General features: G+C 40.8%; 1 protein-coding gene across 1 annotated transcript in view; it reads right to left on the reverse strand.

The window, feature by feature from the left end:
* hmmr (hyaluronan-mediated motility receptor (RHAMM)) overlaps nt 1–8,765 on the reverse strand; it is a 20,411-nt gene extending 11,646 nt beyond the window's left edge. The window contains exons 1-13 of the mRNA XM_062045586.1: nt 8,580–8,765; nt 8,288–8,386; nt 8,133–8,203; nt 7,980–8,057; nt 2,054–2,242; nt 1,866–1,952; nt 1,358–1,469; nt 1,224–1,289; nt 835–908; nt 696–766; nt 449–623; nt 266–374; nt 35–183 (exon numbers count right to left, since the gene is read on the reverse strand). Of these exons, the coding sequence (XP_061901570.1) occupies nt 35–183; nt 266–374; nt 449–623; nt 696–766; nt 835–908; nt 1,224–1,289; nt 1,358–1,469; nt 1,866–1,952; nt 2,054–2,242; nt 7,980–8,057; nt 8,133–8,203; nt 8,288–8,386; nt 8,580–8,625 (1,326 nt within the window). The 5' untranslated portion in view covers nt 8,626–8,765. The remainder of the gene's footprint in view (nt 1–34; nt 184–265; nt 375–448; nt 624–695; nt 767–834; nt 909–1,223; nt 1,290–1,357; nt 1,470–1,865; nt 1,953–2,053; nt 2,243–7,979; nt 8,058–8,132; nt 8,204–8,287; nt 8,387–8,579) is intronic.
* Nucleotides 8,766–11,728: the final 2,963 nt, after the last annotated feature.

The raw sequence follows: 11,728 nt of genomic DNA on the forward strand, positions 1-11,728 counted from the left end.
ACATGTCATGTAATTAAGTAAATAAAATGGTGACCCTTTCTTTTGCCAGTTCCTCGTTGAGAGAAGCATGATCATGTTGGAGTTTAATCTGCTTCTTTTTATCATCTAGATTTGTGTCCTTCAGCAAGTTAAGCTCTGTTTTTAACTCTTTCACTCTCCGTAAACCCTCCTCCAGAGTTTTGTCTAAATTAAAAAAAAATTTAAAAAGAGATTAAAGATCAATATTTTTTGTTTTAATTGCATTGATATTGTTGGGCGAGCATACTTCTTTCTTCTGCGGAAAACACACATCTCTGTTCAAGATGTGCCACTCTCTCATCTAGCTCTTTTTCGGTCTTCCTGAGCACCTCCCGCAAGCGAACAAGGTCAGCATCCTGCAGGCAAACTACTGTTTGAGAGTCCTTGACCTCTCGGTTAGAGAATATCAATGCACCTCCAAGTCACTCACCAACTTTTGTGAAGACAACTCTTGGCTTGCCAACTTCCTCTCCACTTCCGATAAAGCCTCCTTTGAAGCCTGCAGCTTTTGCTGATATTTCAGCGCCTCCTCTTCTTTTTCCCTCAGTTCAAGTTCAGTGCTTTCAAGCTTTGTGCTGCACTGCTCTAATTCCTGTTCTAGGTGCCTTTGGAGAACATGCAACAGACATGCGTTGAAATCTAACACTCTGGTAGAGAACTATTACACATTTACTTACTTCATGTTCTGCAGCTGTGAATCAGAGACAATCTCTTGCTGATTTGTCTCCTGAAGCTTTAGGCGGAGATCCTAACAATGTTTTTAAGGTTAGCTTTTCACTGAATCAAAATACAACTGTTCAATGTTTTTACACCTACCTGGATTTGATCATTGGCTGTGTCTAGATATCCCTGTAGAACACGAACCTCCTCTTTCAGCTCCCTTATCTCAGCTGGAATAATAATATAATTGATTTAAAAGCCATTGGGATACCATAGTGGTGTACACTCGCTTTTTTCAAGTGCACATGCACATCACAAACAGATTCAATAAATAATACAGTTGCATTAAAAATGCCTTTCATGATAAAACTCAGAAGTATTATTTTTACAATGTTAGTGTGCCTGTATATAAAACAGCATTACTGTACCAACAGCTGTTTCAAACTCTGCCTGTTTTGCAATGCAGGTTGTAGACAAACAAATACAATAATGTACACAAAAACTGTGTTCACAGGATTGACTATTTAGCTTTTGGGTTGACTCACCGTGTAATCTGGCATTCTCCTGTTCCAACTCCTCATTTTGGGTTTTTGTCACATGATGGATGTCCTCTGTAAAGAACACAAATCGATTAACTCGCCACACAAAATGTATTTGATCAGTTACTCTTAAAACTTACCCAAGTCTTTGTTTCTGTCTTTTAAAGCCTGGAGAGTGTCTTTACTAGCTCTGAGATCTGTTTCTAACACCTTGAGGTGTCCTTCACCGCTGAGCTGCAGAAAATGTATCTCCTGCACAAACATATTCAACAGTAAATAAATAAATAAATGGGTTATACTTGTATAGCGCTTTTCCACCTTCAAGGTACTCAAAGCGCTTTGACAGTATTTCCACATTCACCCATTCACACACTGATGGAGGGAGCTGCCATGCAAGGCGCTACCAGCACCCATCAGGAGCAAGGGTGAAGTGTCTTGCCCAAGGACACAACGGACGTGACTAAGATGGTAGAAGGTGGGGATCGAACCCCAGTAACCAGCAACCCTCCGATTGCTGGCACGGCCACTCTACCAACTTCGCCACGCCGCCCCCAACAGTACATTAACACATCTGCCTAGAAAATCTAAACTAAGATCATCATTATAGATCATTTGTGTGTGTTTGAGGCTGATGCTGAATTTTCACACCTTATTTTTGATGTCCAAATTGTTCCTGGCCTCCATCAGCTCCATTGTAAGAGAGTTGATCCTCTTTTTTGTTGTGTCAGCTGAAACCTGGGAGAAAATATGAATAGCAATGTCAAAGCAGCACAAATAAGAAAACATGGCAAATCCAGTCCACTCAAACTAAAACAGAACAACTAGACTGAGTAGACCTTGTTTTTTAAGAACTCGTTGACTTTCTTGAGCTCAACTTTCTGTCTCTCAAGGGTGGTGATGTTGGCAGTGAGGCCCGTCTTCTCCCTGACTGCAGCCAACAGCTTGGCTTCCACCTTTTTAAAGTCCTCCTCCAGGGATAACAAGCGCCGATCCTGCTCCCCTCGCTGCTGGACCAGGCAGCGGATCTGCAGGGTGAAAAATCAACAACATACTTACTACGCAATTGTAACCGTGGCCATCCCATGCAGTCTAGCCCTCCCACGCTGTGCTTGAACCCATGACCACAAATCCCCACTGATTGAGAGTGAAGTCACAAAGTGCTAGACAATGAGCTAAAACCTGTGGACTGTCAACTCATTGTCTTGGGGGAGGTAAGATTTCAACAATGTACTGTCACACATCAACAATTAGGGCTGGGTATCACGGTCAATTTCCCAAATCAATTCGATTTAGACTCATATGGTTTTAAATCAATTAATTACAATTCCATGTAGACTCAAATATTGAAAATGTCTTAAATCTGTTAATACAATATACTTTTTGGTTTTTTTTGTCATCATAAAAACTTTTGACTGCTTAAACTTCCTCGAACGTCTCAAAAGTGCAATTTTTAAATAATAAAGTTATTGCAAATGAAAGTGTAATCGTACTGCAACATTCCATCACTGCAAATTGAAATAAGACAGAGCTTGTCAAATATTTTCTCTAAAGCCCCACCTTGGAAGAACAAAACATTTTGCAGCCACCCATTTTTGCAGTGTTGGGACTAACGCGTTACAGTAATGCGTTACTGTAACGCCGTTAGTTTCGGCGGTAACTAGTAGTCTAACGCGTTATTTTTTAGATTCAATAACTCAGTTACCGTAACTACATGATGCGTTACTGCGTTATTTTTTATGTAGTATAGGCTAGAAACAGAAGATCTGAGTGTGTTTTATTGGAGAGTTGCATTGTCGTCCTTCTGAATGTTCCTGTGTCACAAGGAAGAGGCGCGCCGCGCGCTGTTTGTGGGTGTGTGTGGTGTGGGGCAGGGGCGTGTCTGTGTTTACAAACAAAACATCATGGCGGACCTGAAGCCGAGTTTCTTGACATGGAGATATTCTCACTACTTTCCTTTTGTCGAGCACAAACAAAAGAACATTTTAGTTAAATGTAAGTTGTGTCTTGGATCAAAGATCCTATCTACTGCCCAAAACAGCAATTCAAATCTGCTGAAACAGCTACAAAAGCAACATACTTCGACGAAGCTAGTAAAGAGAGACACAAAGTGGCTGGATTTTAACAGAGGGACTGCTAGCCAGGACAACATTGATAGAGACACTGCAGCGTATGTGCTAGAAGACATGCAGGCTATTTCTACAGTGGAGTCACCCGCTTTCAGGCAGCTGGACACAGTGGACAGTGAGTACATAAAAATGGAAAGCGAGCTAAAGAAGACACTCCAAACTCTGCCTCTGCTCATCATTCAGCACTGAAGGTACACACACTCTGTCAATTCTCTTATATACTCTTTCATTCTAGACTTCTAGAGTGTTTGATTATCACATCACCCGAAATGTATAGACTATAAAGTTCACAAACTTAAAGAGGGATCCTAGTGGGCCAGGCCAATCTTTCCTTTTCTCTAAACTAAAACTGGGGAAATTCGTAGAGTGTTCTGGGCTTAAGTACAGTGTTGATCTCATGAAGACATGATTTTATTTCACAATTCCTTGAAAGAAAAAAACGCCTGGTTAGGCGTGTGTATAGCAGTATGTGTGCTGTATATAGTGAAATGACATATAATCATGTCATGTGTGCCTTCCTTAGGTGAAGCCAGGTTTACAGCTATGTTGTGACATGTTGTTATTATGCGGTTTGTTACTTATGTATGTTATGTTGCAGCTATTTAAAATAGTTTTGTCAATTTGTTCTGGCCCAAAATAAATTGGCCCTTTGAAACATATTTTTGTCTTTGTGTGTTGTATGTAGACCACATTGCTTAACAGAGTTCAGTGATGCAAATGCATGTCAAGTTGATCAACAGATTGTATTATTACCCAGTGCAATAACAGTACTGAAATGAAGGCTAAAAGGGCATTAATGGGAGCCTTAATTTTTATTTTTTTAAATAAGTAACTAGGTACTTTTCACAGTAACGCATTACTTTTTGGCGTAAGTAACTGAGTTAGTAACTGATTTACTTTTGAAATAAAGTAACTACTAACTGTAACTAGTTACTGGTTTTCAGTAACTAACTCAACACTGATTATTTGTCTATGAAATTGTATGAAAAAGTACAATTACCGTAAATAAATGAGAAGCACTGCATTAACCTAAAAAACAAAAAAGTAATTTGTGCTAACTTTTTTAAATCCAAATGAAGAAGTAAGCATAAATGGCTACAATGAGCATGTTTTGTAGGACACAGCTTTTCAAATGGGGTTTAAAGGCCTACTGAAACCCACTACTACCGACCACGCAGTCTGATAGTTTATATATCAATGATGAAATCTTAACATTATAACACATGCCAATACGGCCGGGTTAACTTATAAAGTGACATTTTAAATTTGCCGCTAAACTTCCGGTTCGAAACGCCTCTGAGGATGACGTATGCGTGTGACGTAGCCCGGCGAACACGGGTATGCCTTCCACATTGAAGCCGATACGAAAAAGCTCTGTTTTCATTTCATAATTCCACAGTATTCTGGACATCTGTGTTCGTGAATCTGTTTCAATCATGTTCATTGCATTATGGAGAAGGAAGCCAAGCAAGCAAAGAAGAAAGTTGTCGGTGCGAAATGGACGTATTTTTCGAACGTAGTCAGCCACAACAGTACACAGCCGGCGCTTCTTTGTTTACATTCCCGAAAGATGCAGTCAAGATGGAAGAACTCGGATAACAGAGACTCTAACCAGGAGGACTTTTGATTTGGATACACAGACGCCTGTAGAGAACTGGGACAACACAGACTCTTACCAGGATTACTTTGATTTGGATGACAAAGACGCAGACGTGCTACTGTGAGTATGCAGCTTTGGCTTTTTTTTGCGTATGTACGTAACTTTTTTAAAATATATAAGCTTTATGAACCTTGGGTTAGGTGAACGGTCTTTTGGGCTGAGTGATTGTGTGTGTTGATCATGTGTTTGAATTGTATTGGCGTGTTCTATGGAGCTAGGAGCTAGCAGAGGAGCTAGGAGCTAGCATAACACGTACCGTACCGTAAGTGCGCGTCACGTACGTAACTTTTTAAAAATATATAAGCTTTATGAACCTTGGGTTAGGTGAACGGTCTTTTGGGCTGAGTGATTGTGTGTGTTGATCAAGTGTTTGAATTGTATTGGCGTGTTCTATGGAGCTAGGAGCTAGCAGAGGAGCTAGGAGCTAGCATAACAAACACGCAGGTGTTATTATGCAGGATTAATTTGTGGCATATTAAATATAAGCCTGGTTGTGTTGTGGCTAATAGAGTATATATATGTCTTGTGTTTATTTACTGTTGTAGTCATTCCCAGCTGAATATCAGGTACCGTGAGTATGCAGCCTTGGCTGCTAAACATTCGATAACTTGACCGTATGTGCGCGTCACGTACGTAACTTTTTAAAAATATATAAGCTTTATGAACCTTGGGTTAGGTAAACGGTCTTTTGGGCTGAGTGATTGTGTGTGTTGATCAGGTGTTTGAATTGTATTGGTGTGTTCTATGGAGCTAGGAGCTAGCAGAGGAGCTAGGAGCTAGCATAACAAACACGCAGGTGTTTTTATGCAGGATTAATTTGTGGCATATTAAATATAAGCCTGGTTGTGTTGTGGCTAATAGAGTATATATATGTCTTGTGTTTATTTACTGTTGTAGTCATTCCCAGCTGAATATCAGGTCACCCCCGGCTCTCACAGCATCTTCCCTATCTGAATAGCTTCAACTCCCCACTAGTCCTTCACTTGCACTTTACTCATCCACAAATCTTTCATCCTCGCTCAAATTAATGGGGAAATTGTCGCTTTCTCGGTCCGAATCTCTCTCACTTCATGCGGCCATCATTGTAAACAATAGGGAACTTTGCGTATATGTTCAACTGACTACGTCACGCTACTTCCGGTAGGTGCAAGCCTTTTTTTTATCAGATACCAAAAGTTGCAATCTTTATCGTCGTTGTTCTATACTAAATCCTTTCAGCAAAAATATGGCAATATCGCGAAATGATCAAGTATGACACATAGAATAGATCTGCTATCCCCGTTTAAATAAAAAAAATTCATTTCAGTAGGCCTTTAAAGCATGATACCGATGAAGCATGTTCCCCAGACTGCGTCCCACTATTTGAGAAAAACTGCATTAAGGTATTGTTTCTTCAAGTGCAAAATAATAACAGTATTTATAAAAGCTATTTTTCTGGGAGTCTTATTTTGTTAGCGCAGTCAGACAGGATGCAACGCAATGAGCAATTGGTTTTCCTGCCCCACTTGACACTTGTGGGAGATTAACATGTAAACAATAGTACCTCCTTAGTATGGTTGCCTCCTTTCTTCAGCTCTGTTCTTATAAGACTCTCAGCTACAAATACAATCAATATAAATAACAGTTACATTCAGATTCGTAATGTAGTATGCTAGTACGTCTGCAAGAGTACCGAAGTAGTGGGGGATAGTAATTTTTATGCTTGTGAATCAATATTGCTAAAAATGCAAATATACCGATCCATAATCGAGCATTTTATCCAGCCCACCACCTAAACCTGACTCATCAAATTCACAGCACCATTGTAACAGCGGTAAATGGGTTATACTTTGCTACCTTCAAAGTGCTTTGACACTAACAATATTTCCACATTCACACACTGATGGCGGGAGATGCCATGCAAGGCCCTAACCACGGCCCATCAGGAGCAAGGGTGAAGGGTCTTGCTCAAGGACTAGGATGGCGGAAGCCGGGGGATCGAAGCAGGAAGTTGCTGGCACGGCCGCTCTACGAAACGAGCCACACGGTTATCACAGGCAGTCCAGCCCAGCACATATTAGGCTTGAAACTAGACCGCAAATCTCTACTGACTGAGAGTCCATCCATTCATTCTCTACTGCTTGTCTCTTTCGGGGTTGCTAAAGCTTTAAACCAAACAAATATAAATTGTATAGTATATTTATTATTCCATTCTTATTTATTATTAAAGTAACTCTAAAGTAACTAAAGTAATATGCTACACCTCCCTGATACCGAAGTACATGTCAAACTACTTCCATAACGTAAATGACCGCCATAACCACAACACCAGTGGGAGCTCCACAAACCACGTTAAACCCAGATTCCGATCTAACAGGTCTTAACTCATTCTCCTTCTATGCCACATCAATATGGAATGCACTCCCAACCGGTGTAAAAGAAAGTGCATCTCTATCATCCTTTAAAACCGCATTAAAAGAACACCTCCAGGCAACTTCAACCCTAGACTAACACCCTCCCCCCTTCACATCCCACCTCCATGGACTGTAAATAATCAAACGTATATAGCGGTACTTGTTCTTATGCTTTCTGAGCTCACTATGTTCACTGCTTGCTGTACATATCCTACGAAGTCACACCTACACTGTTTCAATATCCATTTCTCAGATGATGCAATTGTTGATGACTGAAGTGCTGATATCAACCAAACCTAACCCCCAACTCCCCCTCCACATCCCACCCCCCGGATTGTAAATAATGTAAATAATTCAATGTATATACTCTGATGATTAACTTGTGTGATGACTGTATTATGCTGAGAGTATATATTTGTACCATGAATTGATTTACGTGGACCCCGAATTAAACCAGCTGAAAAACTTAATTGGGTCTTACCATTTAGTGGTCAATTGTACGGAATATGTACTGTACAATCTACTAATAATAGTTTCAATCAATCAAAAAAAACAACTCTGGGTTGCTTTGAATAAAGGACACCTCTTTCTCCAACAGTCGGTGTTGTTTCCTTTCCAAAGTCATGGCATTTTTGTCTTTCTTCGCACTCGATCCTTCAACCTGCAAGATGCATTTGAAAAGTGGAGAAGATTATGTGGGGCCGGTTTTCTACCTAAAAGTAAAATTGCAACTTACAAGTCCATCAACTGATTGTGTCCTTCTGACAGGAGACATCAACGCATCTTTACAGGGTGATAATGGGTTCACTGAACACACAAGAGGAGGAAAACTAAATATTATACACAATTTCATTAATCTAATGCAATAAAATGTCGATCGAGGTTACTTACCCGCCTTGGGGTGTCTAAAGCGGTCCGACTTGTCAAAGGACGCAGCTCCCTTCGGTTCCCCAGGTTTGATGTCGTATATGCCAGGTGGAGGGGCGCAACCTTTAGTTGAAAGAAGATGATCACGACCACTGTTTTAGGCACAGCTTTGTTGGTTAGATGGTTTGTCTTAGTTTCATATCAAAAGCTGCAACTTTACATTCAAACGAGCTAAATACAAATGCTATAGCTAACAGGCAAGCCTTGAACAAATGCAGTGTTAGCTTCTATAAACACGCTACTCCGTTTTACTTACTGACAGATTCGTTGAACCTTTTCAAAGGTGCTCTTGAAAACGACATTCCTACTCAACTGTGTGGACTCAGCAAGCTTCGAAAGTGTTCAAAACGCCGCAATGCAGCTCGCAACGATTTACACAACAAACTGTTTCAGCGCTGAAATTTCAAATATACGTCACGCGCCCATTTCCGGGGTTGTGACCAATGAGTGTCAAGTATATTGACGTCACATACCGGACGTGTTGTTTTGAGTGTTTCCGGTGTGCTGTCTCATCGAGCTTTTTTGATTGATTGATTGAAACTTTTATTAGTAGATTGCACAGTACAGTACATATTCCGTACAATTGACCACTAAATGGTAACACCCGAATAAGTTTTTCAACTTGTTTGAGTCGGGGTCCACGTTAATCAATTCATGGTTTGTCGAAAACAGCTACCAGTTGCTGTTCCTGTTCAAACAATGAAAATGTATGCTACCGTTAATTAATTATTAATTATTTACATTCTTTGCTTACTGGTCAGAAAATACAATGAAATTAATATAATTCAACATAATGACCTACTTGTATCGCGAGTGACAGTCTGCAGTCTAAACAAAGTATTTTTTTATTCTATTTTAATCTGTTTCGAGTAAAACTTTGGCGTTGATGCGCATGCGTGCGTTTCCTCAGTACCGTTGGGAAGCTCTTTTTAGACAAATTAGTTGGATTTGTCAGAATACTCAGACAATCTCTCATGTACACATTTTCTTTTTTTATTACTATTGTTGTGTACTGTTCTTGTATACTGTGTGGTTTTTTTTTAATAATAAATAAAAAAAAAAGGTTTGCCAAAAATATATATATTTTCGTCTGGCTTTAGTTTGCATGCAGGTACATGCATTATGGTGCATGCATTTTTTTATACAGGGTCAAAGTGAAAATGTGCCAATGGTCCACAGGCCAAACACAGCAGTTTTTGCGGTAAAACACGAATATGACATTTTGCCTCATTGTGTTGTTTTTAACGCTGGAAAAAAGCACTTTCACCCCAAATTGTGTGTTCTTTCCAAATTATGAATATTATCACTGTATCCATATACCATCCATCCATCCATCTTCTTCCGCTTATCCAAGGTCGGGTCGCGGGGGCAGCAGCCTAAGCAGGGAAACCCAGACTTAGCCCCAGCCACTTCGTCCAGATCTTCCCGGGGGATCCCGAGGCGTTCCCAGGCCAGCCGGGAGACACAGTCTTCCCAACGTGTTCTGGGTCTTCCCCGTGGCCTCCTACTGGTCGGACATGCCCTAAACACCTCCCTAGGGAGGCGTTCGGGTGGCATCCTGACCAGATGCCCGAACCACCTCATCTGGCTCCTCTCGGTGTGGAGGAGCAGCGGCTTTACTTTGAGCTCCTCTCGGATAGCAGGGCTTCTCACCCTATCTCTAAGGGAGAGCCCCGCCACCCGCGGAGGAAACTCATTTAGGCCGCTTGTACCCGTGATCTTGTCCTTTCGGTCATAACCCAAAGCTCATGACCATAGGTGAGGATGGGAACGTAGATCGACCGGTAAATTGAGAGCTTTGCGTTCCGGCTCAGCTTCTTCTTCACCACAACGGATCGATACAGCGTCCGCATTACTGAAGACGCCGCACCGATCCGCCTGTCGATCTCACGATCCACTCTTCCCTCACTCGTGAACAAGACTCCGGTACTTGAACTCCTCCGTTTGGGGCAGGGTCTCCTCCGCAATCCGGTGATGGCACTCCACCCTTTTCCGGGCGAGAACCATGGACTCGGACTTGGAGGTGCTGATTCCCATCCCAGTCGCTTCACACTCGGCTGCGAACCAATCCAGTGAGAGATGAAGATCCTGGCCAGATGAAGCCATCAGGATCACATCATCTGCAAAAAGCAGAGACCTAATCCAGCAGCCACCAACGCCTTGACTGCGCCTAGAAATTATGTCCATAAAAGTTATGAGCAGAATCGGTGACAAAGGGCAGCCTTGGCGGAGTCCAACCCTCACTGGAAACGTGTCCGACTTACTGCCGGCAATGCGGACCAAACTCTGACACTGATCGTACAGGGAGCGGACCGCATCTCCCTGTATCCATATACAGTATATAAAAGTCTTTCCCACAGGCATCTGGCTTTAGTGCGCATGTAGGTACATGCATTATAGTGTTTGAAGTATTTAAATACATGTACGTGCTAAAATTTTATACAGTTGCAGTAGAACCATGATGGAACAATTTCCCTTGTGGATCAATAACGTTTGTCTAAGTCTAATAATAAACCATGCAATTTATATAAATGAAAATTATATAAATAAGAGGCTTGACAGGAATATGTCCAATTTTACTCCAGACCAGGGGTGCCCAAACTTTTTGCCCCCAAGGGTCAAAGTGAAAATGTGCCAATGGTCCACAGGACAAACACAGCGGTTTTTGCCGTGAAACACCACGAGTATGAAATTTAGCCTCATACCGCCATATATCAATGAGGTACAATAGACCGTCAGACTCTATAGATGGCAACTAGTTAGTCTGTGAAAATACATCTATAGATTTTATGGTTACCCCCCCCCAAAAAAAAATTACTGTGGTTTTTACACCAAATTACTGTAAATTGAATAACTAACACTGTCTTTTTTACATTAAAACATCTAGTGGCTGAGCTGACAGTTTACTGTAAAATCTAGTTTTATTACAGTGCATTACTGTAAATAGAAAATGGCAACAGTGTTATTCTTACCGTTAAATTTAGCCCCTTAGCTGTCAGATTTTACAGAAAAAATGTACCGTCATTTTTTACACTGCATTACTATGAACTGAACAACAATTCTGGCAACTGAGCTGCTTTTTAACTGTAAAATCTGTGGTTCTTGTATATACAGTTTATTACTGTCAATGGAAAAATGGTACCACTGATGATGTTACGGTAAACTTGGCTACTGAGGTGCCAGGTTTTAACCATAAAATCTTTTTTATAGCAAAGCCTTGCAGACAGGCCATCAATGATTGTGCAGTTTAAGATCTAGAGTCTAAATGAAGTCACATTTTATGTTTACATATAACACAAGTCAGATTATTTTTATCACCCCCCAAACAAAAAAATAACAGATCAATGTTCGGGTCGAACTGAATACAAAACAAATATACTAATTATTTCAGTTAAACATGTTTTA

This window comes from Entelurus aequoreus, linkage group LG04 (assembly GCF_033978785.1).
Source record: "Entelurus aequoreus isolate RoL-2023_Sb linkage group LG04, RoL_Eaeq_v1.1, whole genome shotgun sequence".
Taxonomy (NCBI): Eukaryota; Metazoa; Chordata; class Actinopteri; order Syngnathiformes; family Syngnathidae; genus Entelurus; species Entelurus aequoreus.